The 23327-nt window shown below is 34.2% G+C and overlaps 1 protein-coding gene across 7 annotated transcripts in view; it reads right to left on the reverse strand.

Annotated features, from left to right (window-relative positions):
- LOC129952972 (uncharacterized) overlaps positions 1-23327 on the reverse strand; it is a 141520-nt gene that overhangs the window by 99127 nt on the left and 19066 nt on the right. For all 7 annotated transcript variants that reach the window (XM_056065963.1, XM_056065962.1, XM_056065972.1 and 4 more), the window contains one exon: positions 218-1094. In XM_056065963.1, coding sequence (XP_055921938.1) covers positions 218-263 — 46 coding nt within the window. In that variant the 5' untranslated portion in view covers positions 264-1094. The remainder of the gene's footprint in view (positions 1-217; positions 1095-23327) is intronic.

Consider the following 23327-nt stretch of genomic DNA (forward strand, 5'->3'; position numbering starts at 1 on the left):
CACTTTAAGGAAGGTGGTATGAGATTTTTCTTCAAGTGTTCATATTTTTTTGACAATCAAAATGGGACATTATATTATTTGACATATTAATCGGTTATAGCATAGAAAGTAAGTGAAAAAGCAAAACAGTTAACCTAAAAAATAAAAATGTGTCTATTATTGTAGCCATAGCTGTATGTAATATGTAAATTATATACAAAGTAGATTCAAAACTTACCTGCTATACAAGCATGGATAATGAAAATTGCCACAAAAACCAACATTTTCACCAATGTTGTTTTGTTGTATGTTTTTGTTGTTTAGTTTTGTTTTGTTGGTGGTAGCCTGCTGTGAACTGTAAATATTATGTACTCTTCGGTCGGTGTACTATTTTATACATATGTTGCATATAGGGAAATTATATTCTGGAACTATATGTAAATATCCCAGGAGAATGAAAGGTATAATATATGTAAGTAAGTAACGTATAAGTATATTGTTGAAATGGTTTCTTCGGATACAAAATGAAGTTGATTGAATGTACCGTACGAGTACATGAACTATATGTACGCTATGTAAATGAAGAGAAGAGAAGAAAAATCAGTCTTGATGGTGTATTCTTTTGGTAATTGATCCCCGAAGTCCTCGAAGTGTGTCACGAAGCTACATCGAAGCTACATGAGTTGTAATTTATGTTTGTGGGTTGTGTTTTTGTAGATGTATGTCAAATTTTAGGACTGTATAATTTGTGTTATATACATATAGTACATATGTACAGTATGTATGACATTTATGTAGTTTCAACCGAATTTGTTTGTTAATAATTGAAGCCTGCGTAGAATTTGGTTTGAATATTCAAATTGTTTCATTATCGTTATTATCATTGTCACTGTGACGGCGTCGTCGTAGTCTTTGGTGAGGGTGATGGGGGAATAGTTGATTGCATTTGACATGATATTATTATTTATAGACAATCCATTGTTCTTGATTATATATATTTTTGTTTGGAATTTTTTTTCTTTTATTTATTTATCAATTTAATTTTTTTTTGTCCAGCTATGGTTTGTTTTTCGTTACATATATCCATGGAGCATTGAATTGTTGAATTGAATTTTCTGAAATAATAAAGAACAAAGAATAATATTTTAATTTACATATTTATAAGTACATATGCGTGTTTAATTCGTATTAAATTCATACAAATAACATTTGTTTATCTATGTGAAAAATAATACTATAGTATGGTAAAGTAGAATACGGCACTGTTCACCCAAACTCTGGCACTACACTACTATATTTGTATGACCCTCTAGTTCTATAATCTCTTAAATTTCAAGATCTTCAAGAACATAAACTTAACAGATGTCCACCATTTTTATATGAGTTTCAGAAATAGCAACTGGAGTATTAACTGACTGACTGACTAACTGACTGACTAACTGACTGACTAACTAACTGACTAACTGACTGACTAACTGACTGACTAACTGACTGACTAACTGACTGACTAACTGACTGACTAACTGACTGACTAACTGACTGACTAACTGACTGACTAACTGACTGACTAACTGACTGACTAACTGACTGACTAACTGACTGACTAACTGACTGACTAACTGACTGACTAACTGACTGACTAACTGACTGACTAACTGACTGACTAACTGACTGACTAACTGACTGACTAACTGACTGACTAACTGACTGACTAACTGACTGACTAACTGACTGACTAACTGACTGACTAACTGACTGACTAACTGACTGACTAACTGACTGACTAACTGACTGACTAACTGACTGACTAACTGACTGACTAACTGACTGACTAACTGACTGACTAACTGACTGACTAACTGACTGACTAACTGACTGACTAACTGACTGACTAACTGACTGACTAACTGACTGACTAACTGACTGACTAACTGACTGACTAACTGACTGACTAACTGACTGACTAACTGACTGACTAACTGACTGACTAACTGACTGACTAACTGACTGACTAACTGACTAACTAACTGACTGACTAACTGACTTACTAACTGACTGACTAACTGACTGACTAACTGACTGACTAACTGACTGACTAACTGACTGACTAACTGACTGACTAACTGACTGACTAACTGACTGACTAACTGACTGACTAACTGACTGACTAACTGACTGACTAACTGACTGACTAACTGACTGACTAACTGACTGACTAACTGACTGACTAACTGACTGACTAACTGACTGACTAACTGACTGACTAACTGACTGACTAACTGACTGACTAACTGACTGACTAACTGACTGACTAACTGACTGACTAACTGACTGACTAACTGACTGACTAACTGACTGACTAACTGACTGACTAACTGACTGACTAACTGACTGACTAACTGACTGACTAACTGACTGACTAACTGACTGACTAACTGACTGACTAACTGACTGACTAACTGACTGACTAACTGACTGACTAACTGACTGACTAACTGACTGACTAACTGACTGACTAACTGACTAACTAACTGACTGACTAACTGACTTACTAACTGACTGACTAACTGACTGACTAACTGACTGACTTACTGACTGACTAACTGACTGACTAACTGACTGACTAACTGACTGACTAACTGACTGACTAACTGACTGACTAACTGACTGACTAACTGACTGACTAACTGACTGACTAACTGACTGACTAACTGACTGACTAACTGACTGATTAGACTAACTGACTAACTAACTGACTAACTGATTCACTAACTGACTGACGAACTGATTGAAGAACTGACTGACTAACTGACTGACTAACTGACTGACTAACTGACTGACTAACTGACTGACTAACTGACTGACTAACTGACTGACTAACTGACTGACTAACTGACTGACTAACTGATTGACTAACTGACTGACTGACTAACTGACTGACTAACTGACTGACTAACTGACTGACTAACTGACTGACTAACTGACTAACTAACTGACTGACTAACTGACTTACTAACTGACTGACTAACTGACTGACTAACTGCCTGACTAACTGACTGACTAACTGACTGACTAACTGACTGACTAACTGACTAACTAACTGACTAACTAACTGACTGACTAACTGACTTACTAACTGACTGACTAACTGACTGACTAACTGACTGACTTACTGACTGACTAACTGACTGACTAACTGACTGACTAACTGACTGACTAACTGACTGACTAACTGACTGACTAACTGACTGACTAACTGACTGACTAACTGACTGACTAACTGACTGACTAACTGACTGACTAACTGACTGACTAACTGACTGATTAGACTAACTGACTAACTAACTGACTAACTGATTCACTAACTGACTGACGAACTGAATGACTAACTGATTGAAGAACTGACTGACTAACTGACTGACTAACTGACTGACTAACTGACTGACTAACTGACTGACTAACTGACTGACTAACTGACTGACTAACTGACTGACTAACTGACTGACTAACTGACTGACTAACTGACTAACTGACTGACTAACTGACTGACTAACTGACTGACTAACTGACTGACTAACTGACTGACTAACTGACTGAATAACTGACTGACCTGACTGACCTGACTGACTAACTGACTGATGAACTGAATGACGAACTGAATGACTAACTGACTGACTAACTGACTGACTAACTGACTGACTAACTGACTGACTAACTGACTGACTGACTAACTGACTGACTAACTGACTGTGCAAGTAAGAGGCGTGACCTAAACCCATATTATTTTTACAATGGAATGAAATACAAAAAAGATTTAACTTGCAGAAGATGTGGATTTCATGTATTATTCTTAATATTTTTTACAGTTTATGAGAAATTTTGCAAAGCAAAAGAACGACGGAACAAAACAAAAAAAGTTAAATCCAGCAAAAATAATGCAACCTGTCACTGGAGTGACGTAAAAGCACAAAGTTAAAATTTAAAAAAAAACATGCCTATTCTACTTAAATCTAAACCCTAAAACTATAAAAGAAGTATGTAACCGTCCCGACTACCCACTATCAAGTACCGATTGAAGCCACCAAAACTGGTTCTCCTGCTTCACCCTATCAGTTCAGTCCCGTTCGGACACAGCACTTCTGAACCGAAGGAGCTCTGCTCCGCCTTGTGCCATGACGTCCCGATTGTACAGGATTCGCCTATCAACGGTTCGTCGTCTGACGTTATAGATTAACGGAACTGCTAATCTATCCTGTATCAGACCGCATCTATCTAAAAGGGGGAATGCCTCTGGTGGAATGAAGCCACTCAAGCGTGCAATTTCAAAATACTCTTCGTTCGGATAGAACGCCCCGTAAATTAAATTGTTGAAGACATAGCTCTTTCAATGTGACCTCGAACGAGTTTTATCACGAAATTGTCAATTCTGTTGATTCAAGCCCCGTTGTATAGGACCTCGTTGGAATAGTAATGCACGTAAGAAGATTTGGCTGTTCGGTATAAGCCGGTACATCACCGACCGTAAACACTGCCGCTTGAACACCCGAAACTCCATCGTTTCTTCACTCTGGGGTCAAGCCGACTGCTGTCAAACAGCCGTTTGTTCAGAGCGAAGGCTCCTCTGGCCCTGGTCAGAGTAGCATTTATATGTCTGTCGAAATATAAATACTGATCTAACCAGATACCGAGGTACTTCACTACACTTTTGCTAGCTAAAGGCTGCCCGTGCTCCAATTTTTGCACGTATCCCTCGTAATCCTTGCCAACGGAGTCCGGAACAGAATTGTCTCCGACTTCTGGATATTTATTTTCAGTTTCCAGTCGTCGCAATATCGCTGAATCTCTTTAAAATCACGCTTCCAGAGAATTCTAATTAGCTCAACCTTTCGGGCCGTTCTGTACGCAATTAGATCGTCGGCGTACGCAATTGCCTTTGTAAGACTACCTATCTGATCGCTGGTGTAAATGCTGAAGAGAATCGGTGAATTCACCGCTCCCTGTCAAAGACTATTTTTAATTAAGAATGTTGTGGTAGAAGTTACATTGCCACTTTTGAAAAACTTTCTACCGTTAAGCATATCATAAAGTATATACAACAATGGCTTGCTTATGCCAAGCCTGCTCAGTTTTAGGTAAAGACCCTCTAACCATACGGTGTCAAAGGCCCTTTCCAAATCAACCAGAACAGCACCTGTGCATTGTTGTTTTGATTTATTACATTGGATATCAGAAACAAGTTTAGACGCAGCATGAATTGTGTCATGACCCGCCTTGAACCCAAACTGTTTATCCGGAATTATTTTGTTGTCCGCAGCCCACTTAGTTAGAGCCCCATTAATGATCTTTTCGAAAACTTTGCTGATGCTCGGAAGAAGACTTATCGACCGAAGATTTGACGGGTTGGAGTTGTCCTTCCACTTTTTCGGGAGAGGATGAACCACAGCGGTATTCCAATGCACTGGATAATATGCATTATTCAGTGCATAATTGAAGAGCGTGGTGTAAATGTCAATTGCTTCCATCGGTAAATGTCTTAGTACAACGTTGGATATACCATCGACACCTGCTGACTTTTTATTTTTTATTGAATTGAAGATGAGCTGAAGCTCAACCTTCGTCACTAACAAGGGACTTGGTTCCGTTTGCTCGGCGATTATGGCATTTGCCAAGGAATTGTCATTGAACCACGGTTCTCAGATTGCTATTGTGTCATATCATTTCGAAGGTAAAAGTGATTAAGTAGGGCTCTGTTCTCCAGGTCGTGGTTGGGGCGAATGCTAACATTCACCTTGTACACTTGCTGGAAAGCAGCTCCCACCGCCTCCACTATTTCCTTCGGATCTTTAATTATATACAAGTCATCGTCAAAGATGGCTTCTTCTGGATCTATTTGCGCTGTCCTGAGTACGTCTCTGTTCTCTTCGGTTCTTTGGAGTTTCAGACATGGAAGGTCATTATCGTTCTTTTTCCTTAATATCGTTGATTTTAGGGAATATACTAGGGTCACGGGAATTAACTGACCGGATCTAACGGTCCTACTACTTGTTAATTGATAGCCTGTAGTTCTCCTTAATCAACAGATTGACATTTTTTATTCAGTGTCCTAACCTTCAAGTCATGTGGGTCTGTAAGTCGTCTGTACAAGTTTTTAAGTCTTGTCAGTAAGCCACTCTTGTGCTTACGTAGTGCGTCAATAGTCGCTTTTCTGTAAGCGTCCATTTGGTCCCGTTCTTTGTACTTTGGAATTGTCCGTTCCATCGTTCGTTCTATTGTTTCGTCCATCTGTTGTAATTGTTGGTCAATTTCTTGTCAGGTTTCTGTTGTTTGGTGGGGCTATGTCACTCGAACGAAGTTCTCTCGCAAGGGCTTTGGTGCAACGAGACCAGCGCATCTTACTGTAATTGTAAGAGTGCGTTGTAGCGTATTCTTCCAATTCCACGCGTTCGTTCGGAATGTGCATTACAGCAGCCAGTCCGCAATGATCACTATCGTACTCGACTGTCTGTAAGCAGTTTCGAGGGTAATTACTCACTTTGTCTGTAACTGGCAGTCTGGTATCGTACAGCAAAAGATTCAGAAAGGAGCCGCTTCTTGGATACGATGGCTTTTCAGTAGCCAGCAGGTTGACTCCATATTCAACGCTGTAAAGATTCATCAAATTAAAAAGATGGTTACCTCTGGGATTACTATGTTGATTTCCCCAAACTTCATGTTTTGACACAATAAGCTGCTCGGTAAGGACACAAGAATTCAACCTTTCGGTTCATTTCATTCAATCAAATTATATCTTCTATTTAGTTTTATTGAATTTAAAAAGAAAAAAACTATTAAAAACTCAAATGTTTCTTATTTTATATATTTGTATTTGTCATGAATATGACAGTTCCGGATTATCAGCTTTGTACTGCAATTTTACATTCACAAAGCTAGTTGAATGTTGACTTCGTAGTCACAAGTTTTTTGAACGCGCCCATTTTCTCCTCATATTTACATATATGACATTTCATCACCAATGAACTTTATCAGCGAACAGTTTAGTTGATCGCAAAATGGTCGAGGTTCTCTGTCAAAACAGTTTCAAATTTTCATCTGTCAAACCATAGAAAACAATCATAGAAACCTCACATGAGTCTGATGTAAAGTATATAATTGGAAAATAAATGGAAGCTCATTAAATTCTTATAAAAAGCTTCAACACCACACCATATACTTTCCTTGACTTCCGCAAAACAAAAAAAAAAGAACTCCCCTCTTCCGCCCATCCGTTAAGATTAATTGCTCGCAAAGTTGACCTACTTAATTTTTGAACGAACTTAATTGGAGATTTATTATATACGTATTTTGCTTTGTGCTGTTTTGCCGATGCCGCCGAGACCATGGACAACTTCATCGCCTCATTTACCATCATGTTCGCATGCTTTATACCTCTAGTCTTGTTTAATGTGACATTTAAGGAAAAGTGCAAAACCATGCTGCTATCAACAATGCAGACTTTTAATTGATAAATTGAATACTGCCCCATCATCATGAAAAATCATCAAGTTCTTATATACAATACTGAATATTGAATATTGATTTATTACAAATTGTATACAATTTGAAAGGGTTGTAAATAATTTGGTTATTGAATTCATTTATATACAAAGTGTCACAAAATGTATTAGAGTACAGTGATTTATGTCTTGTAGACGTTCATTTTGTTAACTTCATAAATGTCAAAGTAGAATTGACATCTGCCGCCATTTGCAAAAATTATATTATCTTCCGAATTGGGTAATGACTCTTACGCCACCTGAATTTGAAATTCACAATTTCATTGTTGCCATTTACCAATAACATGCAATCTTCTTTCTCTTCATTGCAGAGAGACACAAAAACAGCATATTTTGTATTAACGTTGTTCTGTAAGGAAAATGTCATTAGTGTAAAATTGAATTTTTACTGGTTGAACTTTCAGCAATTTAATTTTAAACATAAGACCAACCGTGCACAACTTTTAATATGTTACGGACGTTTGTTTTCAGTCATAGCCTTTCGTTTGTGTACTGTCTGCACAAATTTTATGATACGTGAAAGAAGTACTCGTACGTTGGTTCTTAACGAGGACGAAGGACATACCCCTTATTCCATATAATATATTACTCATATTTTGTTGGACTACATGCTGATGTTGAAATTCGTAAAATGTCTGAATTTGTTTGTATTTTAAAATATTTCGACAACAGCATATTATTAAATGTTATCCTTTTGCTTCTTTTTTATGTTGGTAGAAAGACAACACAACGCAATGCAATGTAACGGGCCCTTAGGTCAATGTGTCATTAGGGATTTCGCTTGGCTGACTCCGTCATCAAAACAAGTTCTTTACAAAAATGTCTTCTTTTTTTTTAGTTTGAGTCATAAATTGCGTTACAAACAATATCCGACTTCCGACAGTTATATCATTACTATCCTATTGACGTTGTCAACAATGACTGACATTATTGTAACTCGCATCAAGTCACGTCATTTGGCGGCGCACAAATGAACTAGCAGTTCTCCCAACCTCCCTAAACGTCATAATGATGTGTACATTGTTGGTTGATTTTTCGTTTTGTTCCGTTGTTGAAGAGGGTGTGTGAGTGTTGTGTATATACTTTGAACAGTTTTGAACGTATAGATATGGACGAATACAGTATTTGTGTATATGCAAGAGTGGGACTACAGTTATAATTTAGTTGTTTGTATTCAATTTTAAATTATTATGATGTTGTTTGATGTTTCAATAAAGTTAAACCAATATGTTTTTTTTCTAAGGTCGTGTGTACATTGGATAGAAATGTCATATTAAGTTATAACTTCACGGAACTTTAAATTTTCTGAAGTATCGAACACAAATTAGTTAAACCAAATTAGACTCAACTTTATTTTTATATCTATGACAATAATAATAACGGTACAAAAAAAAAGAAGACCAACACTTATTGCTTTGCCATTCTAAACGTCAAAAGTTTTTAAAATCCTAAAGTGAGTTTAAGCTTGGGATCATATTCATCCTAACTTTAGTTTTTCTTTTTGTTATAATTTTGAAGTTCAATACAAAAAGAAATGTATTTCATGATGAATGAACACGATTAAAGATGGCGTTGTATGTAGCTGTCAAATTAGTTTTGGGTTGATGCATTCGAGAAGAGGAGCTTGATGCATGAACTACAATTCATTTGTCTATTAGTCAATATTTTAAAAATTCGAATTGTGAATTAGGACATTTTATCCTTCAAATTTAATTTAAAGTATTTATACAAAACAAAAACTCAATTCTCCATGCCACAAAGTCTAAACAAATGCAATTAATGAAACATTCCTAGTATTTACTTCACTTAAATACAAATAGCTCTGTTTTCCTTCTATTGTGAAGTTTCTTCTATTTTTTTTTATTTGCTAGATATACATCTTTATATAAAATTGTTGATTTATTTAAATGAAGTTGGAACACGTCTCTTTTGTAGTGAAAAATTAAATCAACTTGCAAAACATGCAGCCGTGTCCCACATTTTTTATTTCCCGACACGATGGCGATGCCTTGACGCGTCTGCTGACTGTGCCGCCAACACGACCATTGTGTTTATTTAAATGCAAATAAGTCTTACGTAAGACAGTAGATAAGACACACAAATATGTATAGTTAAAAAAGTTTTACAGGAGGAACCTTTGCAGAAATTTACTAAGAATAAAACTAAGATGCAAATATTTAACTTTAGCTGCAAGTTTTGAATGACATTATGTCCTAGATATTAAAACATTTAACTTCCATATGCATAGCTGTAAGCCGGAAACTATGAACTATGAGAATGGTAAACTTATTGTAATTTTTGACAGCTGTCATTGTCAATGTCATACAAATTATGGAAAATATCATTTTTATCTGATGGTCATCCTACTTAAGAAAATGAATTTAAAAAAGGTACTGGAATCCAAAATAATACAAAAATATGAAGAAACTACATCTAATTATAAGGTGGTGTTCACACTGGATTGTTTTGAAGCAATTCATTTAAAGTTGGATCAGTTTATCCCCATCCCAATGATTTAAAAAAATTATAACGTCTGCCTCAATTCTTTGTCATTTTAAGTTATCAGTTGGAATGAAATAAAATGTTGATACGTCAAAATGAATCGCTTTTAACAGACAATCGAACCGCTTGTCAAAAATGTCAATAGAATCTAAATGTCATATAAACTATTACTTTATTGAATATTGTGTGTTGTTAAATTATGACCAAGTAAAATTACAGTTTCAATTTCATATTAGTCCCATTTTGTTCAAATAATTCAATTTTTTAAAAGGGATATTTTTAACCTTAAGTTTAAGTGTTATTGTGTGACAACTTTTTAAATTACATAAACTTTTGTTTGCAATAAATCACACGTAAAAAATGAACAGAAAGAGACATTTTGTAAGATCCTGTCACTTAATAATTTTATTTTGTTGGATTTTAATACTTTAATGCTTCAAAATGAGGAAGTAACAAGTAAGATTTACGCTGTCATTTTGTTTGTTCCCTTACGGCTTCTTGAATTAGGTATACAAAAAAACAATAAATTATTTCCCTTAGGCAGTAAGCACACACAAAAAACATCCCTTATCAACTCTCTTTTGCTCATTTTTAAATAAATATAAACATCTTTTACTTTTTTTCCCTAAAATACACAACAAACAACTTGTCATCATAATAAAGTGAGTTTAATTTGGATTGATTGATAAAAACTCATAATTTCTTCAAAGTTACGTCATAATTGAAATTGTATTCACATTGCTTCAAAATGTAATCTTTACATCATTTAATATCCTTTTGAGAAAAAGTCGTCTCCCACCGCCATGCGTCGTCATCGTCGTCTTACAGACAAAAAAAAGAAAAGAAAAACTTTATTTTTTCAACTCGGGAAAACTTTTCTTGGTAGTATAATGTATTCTTTTTATTTCTGTGTAGGAAATATTTTTGATGAGCCCCCAAGATAGAGTGTTTATAAAGGATTTTCCATAAAGTTGATGGAATTATCATCGTTTATTTTTCTTATTTCTTTTTGAATGTTTGTACAGCAAAAGACATATTCAAGAACAACAGAAACAGAATCATGTCAACTGTATGAAATAAAAATAAACAGATATTTATTCGCACACACGTTTTATGAATGTGAAACGAGAGTAAGCTATGCGTAAATTGTGATAAAAATTATGTGTTATGTGTAACAGTATTTTCACATTACGTTTATTTGAAAAAAAAAAACAAAGATGTCACCGCCACCTTAAGGAAATATTTTAGGATTTAAGGAATTTATGTCTTCTTGACACATTATATTTTGCATTAACTTCGCAAATGTCAAGACAGATTTGACATTTGCTGCCATTTGCTGCCATTTGTAAATATTATAGCAACTTTCTATGGCAACGTACAACAATCTAAAACAAAATGCACTGGTTGTCAAATGTGTAAATGTCAGCCAACCAAAGCTGACAGCTGATGGATAAAAACAAAGTGCATTTTGTATTTGCATTTGAAAATGTGTCATCTGACAGATGCTCAAAAATCAAATCGCTAATGATGGCTGTTGACGTTTAGGCCGGATGTAAACTTTTGCCCAATCTCCTACAATCATATCTGACACCTGGTTAATGATGTATCTTTTGAAATAAGTAATTGTTTTATCTCAAAATCATCTTGGTTATGCGAGTAGGAAAAGCTTCCAGCTTACAAATTACACAAAAACAGCTGATGGACTTCTTCGGTTTTTATGGAATGTTTTTTTTTGTCTATTTTTACAGACAATTATCGTTCCTAGATAAAGCTGTTATGGACATTTCTTCCACTTAAATAACCTTGTTAAATGGCACCATTCAACCCTCATTCCCAAAAAGGATCTTATCTTCGACTATGATGGAGATAAAGAGAAACGTTTGTGTAATTCGATGATTTGGTTTTTTTATTTTTCTTCCTCTGCCATTGTCACACGGTTAACGAACATGGAAATTGAAATGAGATGCTTTTTGTTTCTTTTTACGACAACTCTATTGATTTTACCTCCGGTAGAAAATGTTTTCTTGGAATCTGTATGCAGAGCAGACCTCATGCTATACTTTAGTTGGAAATATTGTAACTTCCGCCAGTAGCGATAAAAAGATATATAATTTTAGTGGAAATGGGAACACGAGTCATTGACAAGAAAAAACAAAAATGAAGTTCAAATTGCAACTAAAAGCAACCAACAACCAACTGCTCACGGTATAAGATAATGTCATCTTTTGACCTTTGATAGAGATATCTGTTGCCTCTGATGGCCTGGTATCGAGTACCAATCTTACCGTTCTGTCGTCCTTGTGAATGTGATTTACATCTGCATCTATGTACATCCTGGAAAAAGACTATTATGGTAGATATAAAATGTAAGGATCTGAACTTTGCTATAAAAGTATAATTCTTGCTGCAGAATGACATTTAATATGCGTATGTCAAATGCTTATGTCAAATGTTGCTCTAGAAACTTTCCACTAAAAGACACGTACAAATCCGCTTAGGCTTTGAGAACCCGAAATGTAGTTCTAATTTGTAGATAGGTTTGATATTTCCCTCTCCTATTCTCCAGGAAAATCGAAACAATGTTCTTTAATTGTTTGTCTTTGTTTTTGAGTTTGTATGTGCAATTTTACAACGGAGTAGGGCTTCAACCTAAATTATTCTGACGTCGGTCGTTGGGCAAAAAACAATCGGACTTTACCCAAAAAAAACTACATATCTCCTCAGAAGAATCCTATTCATCTATTCAAACAAGAAATATTGCCTTGTAGCAAACATAATTTTCAAGCTTTTGACTAAGCATCAATGAATCCACAAGGATTGAACATTTAGTGCATTATATGTCATGACGGAAACATGAATATTACACAAATGTCACAACTTTCAAACTTGCTAAGAAATTAGAAATTTGACAGCTGATGTCATGTCATAAAACTCAGACAAAACCCAATCTCTACTACGAAATGTCAAAAAATTAAGAGACTAGTGAAGTTACTATATTTTGTTTTACATCATAAGATCTTTCAATTCTATAAGAATAAAGTAGATAACAATAAAGTCCATTTTAAAGGAATATTCACATGAGAGCGATCAATGACTGACAAATAAATCAATAAACGCGATTTAAACAATTTTGAATACTAAATTATGTGCAAATTGCAAACAAAAAGGTGTAAATATAGCTTTAGTTTATTTTATGGCTATTTGATTGTAATGAAATGTCAAACTCAATTCACGTTCCACACAAAATCCACTCTTCAAGGAATAAAATGTTTGCGCAAAAAAAAACAAGCCATGTGAAAGAAAATAATATATTTAATTAAAGCTTATTTGACTTTTAAAAATAAGAATACATATATGTACATATATGTACATGCATACATATGTAAACAAATATTTTTTTTTTAAATTAAAATCAATGTCCAAAACCACAAAGATCCACAAAAATAGGTCCGTTCGCTTACCCTCCTAAAACAGTCCAATTTTACGAAAAAATTCGAAATTTAACCAAATCCTGTTCGCGTACTCAAAAATTTCGATGTTTTTCGTAAAAGTAGTAAAAAGTAAAATATTTCATTAACCTACAAATTTTAGCCAAGAAATTTCTTTGCGCTGATTTGTGAAGAGTGTCAAATTTGATAGACATTCAAATAAATTAAATAAATTGCTCGCTTTTGCCGTCAGCTATAAAATTAAAAAAAATAAAAAGATAGTAACATTGTGTGAACAATTTGTTGTTTTCCGTTAGCTTACTTTTTTGTAGTTTTTTTTTTTTGGTGAGAGAATTTTATCCCCACTCTTTAAAATATATTTTTTACGAACTTTAGTGCAGAAAGTACGCGAACGGACCTAATGTCAAACAGAACAAAATCAATACCATAAGCGTGAATTGCTTGACATTTACACCGATTATACAGGTGACTAGTTTTCGGTTTTGAAATTGAAGTTAGTTAAAAGACTAGAAGCGATTGATTTTGCATGAAAAGTTTAATTCATTGTATAGTTTGGACTTTTATATTAAGAAGACAGTTTTTGAAAGGTTATAACGACCATTGGAAATTTCTATCATTGAAAAACAAAATGTCCGGATTGAAATCAAGTTTAAGAGTTGATCATAGAAAACAAAACTGATTGCTGGAAATCCAAAAGAAATTGAACCCGTTCAGAGGAATAGTTTATGTTTTGAATTATGAATTTAGAATTCGGCTATTCCTTAAAAACGATTTTGTTATTGAATAAATTAAAAATTAACTAAAAGAAAAGTTGGGTGAAAAACGTACCTACTCTATTTTGATACAAAACATGTCAAATTGAACACAAAAAAAGTAATTAAAATTTTTTGACAGATCTCTAATAGCGATCATCGAAAATACTCGTATATTGAACTTTTTTTCTGGCAGCAATAAAATATTTTTTTGAATTCAGAATCAGTGGAACAATTCATTTTATATTTTGACAAAATAAAATCATATGTCTAGCAAAATAAATTCCTGTCAGGAAAATAGAAGACTTCATTTTCAAACATTTCTTTTATTTCTGTGGATGGAATATTGGTTGTATTTTTAATCAAATGGAAACAACAAAATACCCATTTAAACATTTGTACGTTTTGATTTCAATGACAGCTTTAAATGGGAACCTATGTGTGAAAATAAGAATCATTTAAATTGCATGCGATTGTTTTGGATGGTTTTTAACCATTTTTTTGCCGGTATTTCTTCCACAACTTGACTCTCATTAATTTTTGAATTCATTGATTTAAAATTCGCGTTTTTTAATGTTAAGCAATCCACTATATTGCAATGATTCAACTAATATCGGGTTTTTTAATACGTGAGGGTAGATGTCGTGGCGTTTGCTTTGTTTCACGTAGCGCTCTGCTGGAACCACATGTCGTCTAGGTCCATATGGTTAAATTTGGGAAATAAGAAATTAGTTATAATCGTTATATAGCACTCGCTGTTGACGGTGACCGCCACACTAACGTCATTTTCAAAAAAGTACGGATTAATTACGCCGCCGGCCCAAAAACTACACCAAACGGTGGTTTTTGAGGATGCATTATCACCTGGTTAACCTCGCGTGTTTTGGTGTCGTCCCACATACGGCAATTTTGCTTGGTAACACAGCCATTCATCCAAAAATGTGCCTAGTCGCTAAAGATGATTTTTCGGCCAAAATTGGAGTCCTCTTCCAAACGATTCGAAACCAAGTCAGTGAAAAAACGGTAGCGTTGTCTATGGGGCATGAACTTTGAGCTCCTGGGTCAGTTGGATCTTGTGGGGGTGTAGGCACAAGTCCCGACACAAAATTCGACAAGTTGAAATCTGCAAAAACCCGAGTTCTTATGCACGGGGAGGAAAAGACTACTTCGGGTTCTGCTGTACACTTTGTCGGACCGTGGCATTGTTCTTGGCCGATCTTGCGTTCCTAGAACATACGGATGTTGGCTGATTGTTTACTGAACCAGTCTTCTTAAATTTGGTAACCAAACGTTACAAAGTTGACTGTGAAGGGCCACCACTTACTAACTTACTTAAGGTGGCACAACAATCCTGTGTGAACTGGGGCCTCACCCAACAAACTTCTCCATCTAGCTCGGTCCCTAGCTAGATGTCTCCAGTGTCGCTGATCCAAGTTGGGTGAGGCCACTTTCCACTTGTGCGCCATCTGTCCTGTGGGTGTTGATTCGAAGACTTTCTGGACCAGAGCATTGGTTTCCATGCGCTCTACGTGACCCAGCCATCTTAGTCGTTGGACTTTTACCCTCCTGGCTAAGGGCCTTATCATTCCCGTCCTTCGAGAGAGGACTTTACCACTAAATTGATTTCTTAGCCCAAGAAAAAAGCGATGAGCAAGAAGTATTCTGTGTTTGATCTCAGCGCTGGTGTTGTTTTCTGCGTTTACAGCGGAGGTTAGGTAGACGAAGTCCTTCAATACCTGAAAGTTTTGACCAAGACGTCGATATTGTAGGTCTTTTCTTGACGACAGCATGTACTTTGTTTTGCCCTCATTAACCGCAAGACCCATTTTGCTAATGACATCAGCATATGCTAGTAATTGGACAGACTTTTGTAAGATAGTGCCTCTAACGTTGACGTGTGACCTCTGCACTATTCTTTTAAGCGCGATGTTAAAAAAATTCCATGACAGCGCATCACCTTGTCTAAAACCTTTTTTGACATCGAAAGGTTCTGTTAAGTTGTTTCCAACATTTATGGAGCAATCCTGCACAAACTGACGAGTTTGGCAGGTACGCCAAAACTAGACATGGCTTTACACAGCTCTTCCCTATATATGCTGTCATATGCGGCCTTGAAATCGATGAAAAGATGGTGGGTGTCGATTCGGTGTTCTTGGTTTTTTTCCAGGATCTGCCGTAATGTGAATATTTGATCAACTGTGGACTTTCCTGGTCTAAAACCAAACTGATAATTACCTACCAGGTTGTTGACGATGAGCTTTAGACGTTCACATATTACGGCAGAGAAGATTTTATAGGCGATGTTAAGTAGACTGATTCCTCTATAGTTGGTGCAGCTTAGAAGGTCTCCTTTTTTTAGGATCAGGCTGTATGCCTATTACTATATACTGACGTTCCATTCAAGGGACATGCTTCCTTTCGACCATATCTTACAGATAAGTTGGTGCATGCTCCTAACCAACTTATCTCCAGCTGTTTTAAAGACCTCGGCATTCAAGTCGTCTGCTCCAGCGGCTTTGTAGGACTTCAGCTTAGATATGGCAATCTTTATTTCGTCTAAGTCGGGAGGACAGAATTGTTGGCTCTCGTTGTCTATGTTGAATCTACCATTCTGCCTGATAGTGGGAGTGATAGCATTGACATAGCGGTTTTACTATGATGTTTCCACTTTCGTCTATTGCAGTATTCGGTTCTAGGTTTATGTACTTGTGAATTTCGTTTCACCTGTTCCTTAAACTTTCGAACTCCATTCCTGCTTTTAAACCTCTCAACATTTCGACCGCACGCTTCTCATGCTCTCTCTTTTCTTTTTCCTTCTGAGAAGTCGGTGCTCCTCTCGCCTCTTCTGCTCATAGAGCTCATGTTTTAACTTTAAAGAAGTAAAAGATAACAGCATTTACAAAAGTTATTCCATCTTTGAATAAATTTTAGGCCACTCTCCAAAGGAACATGTACATAACTTGAAGTTGAAAAAAATAGTAGGTATACGCCACAGTGTACAATTTCAAATTTGAGGTTAGGAGAAGAAGATTCCCAGGCATTAGATTTGTCTTCATCAATTGAATTTATTGGTTCAAACCTGGTTCCTCCTGGCTTCTTTCATTATTTTTAACTATGTTCTTAAATGGTTGACAGGTATTTATCTCTGTTTACTTAGTTAATTTCTTTTGTTATTTTACCTGAAGTGTAATTTTTAAACGGATGTACATATTCACACAACAATATAAATAAATAGTCTTTTAAAAATGTAGTCTTCTTTCAATACAAATTTTCAACATTCCAAAATGAAAGAAAATGATAAAATAATAATAAAAAGATATTAAATAATTTTATACTGAAAGAAGAACTGTCACTGCCATTCCATAAAATGATGTTTCTCTTATACACAAGGACACAAGCCAGGAAATTAATTTCAAAATTCAACCATCCCGCACATAAAAGTTATAATTTCCTTCAAACTGACTAAAATATCATAAGAAAGTATTAAATATCTCAGAATATTTTCATATCTCTTATAATATCAACTCTGTATATAAATTTTAACTCGCATAGGAAATATAAATTTTAAATTTTTAAGAACCCGCTTGGGAAATTTCTGGGGTGCGTTCTTTTTTATTAGCCAAGTCAGAGCAAACATTAAATTAAAGTGTTGACATTTATGTGGGTGTTGATTTGGTGAAATTTGAGTTGTCCTTGCCTGTTTTATATTTTCATACTTATACTAATAAAAGTATTACCGAAATAATAATAATGATATGCATTGCGTTCTTAAGAGTTATCTCGATCTTCTTCTTAACGCATTTTAAATAAGAAAACAATTTTATCTTGAAGTGATGGGAAAAAGTTTGCGAAATAAACAAAAGTAACTATAGGGGTTTTTCATAAGAGGATTCATTTCAAAAAAGCCTTCTTAATTGGCAGCTGTCATTTTTGAAACTGTCATCTTTTGACATTTGAAGTTTCTAATTTTTTTCGGATAGATTTGACAACATAATTATTAAAACATAAGAATTTTAAAATTAAATTTTCACAGAGAATTCAAAAATGCGTATCGATCAAGTATTGAAATGGTGAATTGACGAAAATGTAAATTTAAAAAATATCTACAATTTCCTTGATTTGTTTCACTTTTGTTTTCCATCAATTGACTTCATACTACATGACTAAAAAAAGGATTTTTCAATGAGATGTTTTAATTTTGAGTACCTCGCTATTTGAGCAACTGTCAATATTTAAGATTTTTTGGCATTTGACATATACATTAAACACAAATTCCGCAGATATTTGAAAGCTTTAAATGTCAAATCGGTGATTTGACCAAAAAAAATTGACATAGAATTATACAATTTTAAATTAAGTGATTACATTAATAGTATTTATTTGAAAACAGAACCAATTGGTAAGATTTATTTGCAACACAATATGAAAGTTCAGACGACATAAGTGACTATAAGTTTAGACTATTTTCTAGTATCTGATTGGCTAGCCGCAAAAATTGCCTTCCAACAAAGGCAACATTTATTGGAAAGTTGACTGGAAAATTAGAAAAAAAACATCTTCTTAAGTATAAAGTAAACTCTACTTATGTCGAAATGACATCTGATCATGTTTTTAAACATAATGGTCTGTTTATTTGCATGTTTGCGTAAAAAAAAATAGTTTTATTCTAATCAAATTTAAAAAAAAATTGCACATGGAGTTGGTAGCATTTTCTTATATGGTGTTGAACTATTCATTTCTTCATTGTTTAACACAAATCAAACTATCTCACTTGCACTTCATAAGAAACATCAAAACACCCTTTGCTTTTTAGAAAGTGCTGTCAAACTCAATCATTTTTAATTCTTCTTGTGCGGTGGAAACACCAAAAAGATTTATTTAATCGAAACTGAGATACACTTTGGTGTATCAAAACTGTTTTCTGCAAAATAAGCCTAGTTAGTCCATTTTCATTAACAAAACTAAATAATATCAACAGTAACAGATTGATTTTTTCGCCAATGGAAAACACATGATTCCAAATGCACAACTACTCAACGAACACTTCCATCGAGATACGAATGCAATATCAATTGTACCAACATTTTACTACCAAAACATTACTCCTCAGGCAAGCTACAAGTCCATCACGATTTGTATTTTGTATTGTAAGGAAATATTACTTATTTTGTTTCCAAATTAACAAGGAACACTTTCACGGAGAGCATCAAATTAAGAAAATAAGTAAACCATAGAGTAATAAAGTTCAGCTTTATGTTGAATGACAAAACATGATCGACTGTTGAATATTTAGAATGAAACAACAACTTGTGTGTGCTACCACCAAGTTCATAGGCTGGAGTTATAGCTATTTCACGGGGACCAACCCGATCATCAGACTCCTTTAGTGGTGCTTAATCGCTTTATGTTCAATTTAATTTTTGAAGAACTTTTTGCCCGAGCTGGGCTTGAACAAGCGATCTAGCGTGTGAGGAGCTAGTGCACTACGCCCTGCCACCGCACCCACATGAAAGTTGTAAGCCAATTACAGGTTTTTTTCGTTCTATCGAACTATACTGAACCGATTAGCATTTTTCTAAGCACACACAAGTAATTGTTGTTGTTTTATTCAGGTTCCTTCTATTATCTCCTCTCTTTTTCATAAGCCAACGATTTCGATTACGTATGAGGAGGGAGATGAGGCGAAAGAGTTGACACGGGTCAAGATTTTTAATTTTTACAATTCTAAGGTGGTTTTTTGTATGAAATTTTATACGCACAGTTTAAGGCAGCTGCTTGCCGAATTTACAATTGAATATTTAGAATGAAACGACTGTCATTTTAATAGTATCAGATGATAGTTAGGCAGATTTTCCTTGACTTACTTTCCGATAAAGTGGAGTTAGTTGGAAAATTCTGTGGTTGCTGCTTAGTTTTGAAGTCACTTATGTCGTCTGAACCTGACCAATGTATTGCAAATACATCTTATCAATTATTTCTTTTAAATTAGCACTTAATTTAAAATTGTGACACCCTTTGTTAATTTGTTTTCGATCTGAACACCGATTTGTCATTTATTGCTCTCAACTTTCGGCCATATTCACGTTCAGTGTTAATGTCACAAAATGTGTTTCGTTAAATTCCTTCTTCTAGTATCAAATGTCACAACATGATAGATTTAAAAGTGACAGCTGCCTAAATTGCGGTGTTACTCAAAATGAAACCACTTATTAGAAAACTATTTATATTTTATTTCAAGCTTGCCTTTTTTCAAGTCCTTTGTGTCGCCTGAACCTATACTATGTCAAATCTACTTGTGTCAAAATGTTAGCTCATCATGTTTTTTCATTCAACTGAAAGCTGAACTTTATACCTGTGTGAAGTATTCCACAATATTATTTGAAGTTTAGTGTAATAGGTTTGTGTTCTGAAAAAGAAAAGACACTTTTTCGTTACATTAAAAAACACAATTTATAATGAACTTTTACAATGTGTAAGGAATTGTTTTTATTCATACCAATGTTGTTGTTACTTTCTGCTCTGATCAACTGAACGTAAAAGATAGTGAAGTAAAGTTATGAGCTTAAGATTAATGACATTTTAAAAATGTACAAGTACAACTGGTGTTATTTTGCCTTCAAAGAATGCAGTTGAGTTTAAACGAAGTCCCTTATGTTGTCCGAACCTGTCCAATGTCACTTACTTATATTTCTTCTTTTAAGCATTTGACAGATAAAGAATACACCATTTTAAAAAATAGACGATTGGCACTGCAATGTCTCATTGCATTGGTGGCCATTTTGTTTATACCGTTTTTTCTCAATGACACACAGAAGCAAACGCAGAAAATAATTTTTTTTTGGAGGGGGGTGGGGTGTTTAAAAATATATATTATATTATTTTTTTATTTTAAATGTCAAGTGTTTTTTTTTTTCTTTTTTGGCACTATTTTATATACATAGGTACTAAGAAACGTGTTCGAATGAAAATTACATACACATACATATATATGACTTGCTTTCACGATTGACAAAACAGTCTGACTTTGACTTCAAAAGCTAAAACTTAATTTTTCTATGCATTATGCATGTATAAGTTTGTATGCCTTATTTTCTAGTTGCAGTTGTCGATCCCATCACTCTTAGGCTGAACTCACCCATGAATAAATGTGAGTTACAGAAACAAAGAGATGAGGTGAGATTTTTCTATTTTCACATTTCTCTTTTGTAGATTGCTAGATTGAATTTTGAAATTGTCTAACACGTTTTTCAAACTCACCATTAAAATACTAGAAATAAAATTTTGAATGCCTTTCAAACCTTTAGATCGAAAACATAGGCTCATATTCATAGTTCCTTGACAAGTTCTGATTTTGTCTTTGCTAAATTAAACTTCAGTTTATGTTATTCATAGACAAATTAAACACATTATAAAACGATAATCTGGAGTCTAAAAATAAACACGGCGGAACCAATGTTTAAGCTGTTTCTAAATCTATTAAACGTTAAAAACAAACAAACTGATTGAGTAAATTAAGCTACGAAATTCTTTACTAATAGCTGTTGCTGTTTTTGCTTTAAAATATTCTTGTGTCACAATTCAAGAACTGAAAAAAGCTCAGTTAAAAGTTAAAGGTAACATAAATGAACCAAATAATTTGTCTGTGTTTTAATATTTAAATGTGTCATATGTAAGTGGCCGTGAGATCGTTTCAAAAACGAGTACAACAAAGTCATTTTCTATTTTCAATTTTTCATTTTTAGCCATAACAAACACGGCGATAGAGAGCAACTCTGTGTTAATAATAATACTTAGCTTCATACAAAAAGTTAAAAACCTTTCGTCTTCTACTCCAATGTTGAAAAATAAAAATACTAAACATTTTAATTGTTAGTATGAATAAGAATAAGACAAATATTTGTCATTCTTTACCAAAAAATAGGTACAGGCATTTATTGTTCTGATTTAGCGTTTTTGTGTTTTGTGCACAATTTCTATCACCGTAGCAATTTTATTAAAAAATTTCGTTTAACATAGTTTGAAAATTTGAGTTTGTAATTAATTTTGTACCATTTCTGTTTTTTTTTTTTAACAATAATGGGAATTTGATTACTGCTCATATTCTAATATTTCAGAGTGTATTTAACCCCCAAAACACCTCCCTGCGTTCGCCCCTGATGATACATTTCTCTGTAAGCAAAAATAGACACTTCACATTTAGTTAAAAACCGACTGAACTCATCCAGAGACTACTTATAAAAAGGATGAATATTTTTCACCCTGTGCTTAGGAAACGTTTGCACTTGTTTTTTTCCTGTTGTCAAAGTCATACAAACGTCAAAGTTTTTTTATTTATTTTTATTTCGGTTTGCACATCCTTTATTATTAATCTCTCCTGAGCTAGATTTGCCACTGTAATCCTTTAAAAAAAAACGTTTCGTTAACAGTTTCATGTACAAATTTTAATTATCCTGTTCCTAATGGCTAAATCCTTCAAAAACACCAATCAACAGTTTTTTATTCATTTAAACAAACAAACCTTTTTTAAATCCAAAAAAAAGCGAAGGTAAAATCACTTGAAAATTGAAACCCTTAACTATCTTAATTACTTCCTTGGGCATATCCTTGGGTTGATTTAAGGACAAGAACAAAGCAAAAAGAAAATTGCGACGCTATGTGACTATTTCAAAAAAGACATATCATAGTTAAGAGGATTTATTATCTACATACATTTCATCACTCTTAACGTAAATTATGCTGATGTAACTAAAATAATTTCTAGTTGACTTATTTTCATATCCTTCCAAGCTCAATTAGGTTTATTATAAAGTATAATTATTTTAAAGGCTAAATGGCAATATACCTACAATCACTTGACTTGAAAAACGCAGGATCTTCGTCTTCTTCTTTGCACATAATTTAATGATTTAACGTTGAAAATAGTTTCGTGAAACTATGAAACCATTCATCTCGTTAACCAACAACAAAGTTGCATTCAACATAATTAAGTCATCCATATAAATAAGGATTAAATTGTATCCTTTTTTTCCTTAGACCCCAGAATACACATCCGCTTTGAGAAAAGTCTCTTTTGAACAGCGAAAGAGTCAAAC

This window comes from Eupeodes corollae, chromosome 3 (genome assembly GCF_945859685.1).
Source record: "Eupeodes corollae chromosome 3, idEupCoro1.1, whole genome shotgun sequence".
Lineage (NCBI taxonomy): Eukaryota > Metazoa > Arthropoda > Insecta > Diptera > Syrphidae > Eupeodes > Eupeodes corollae.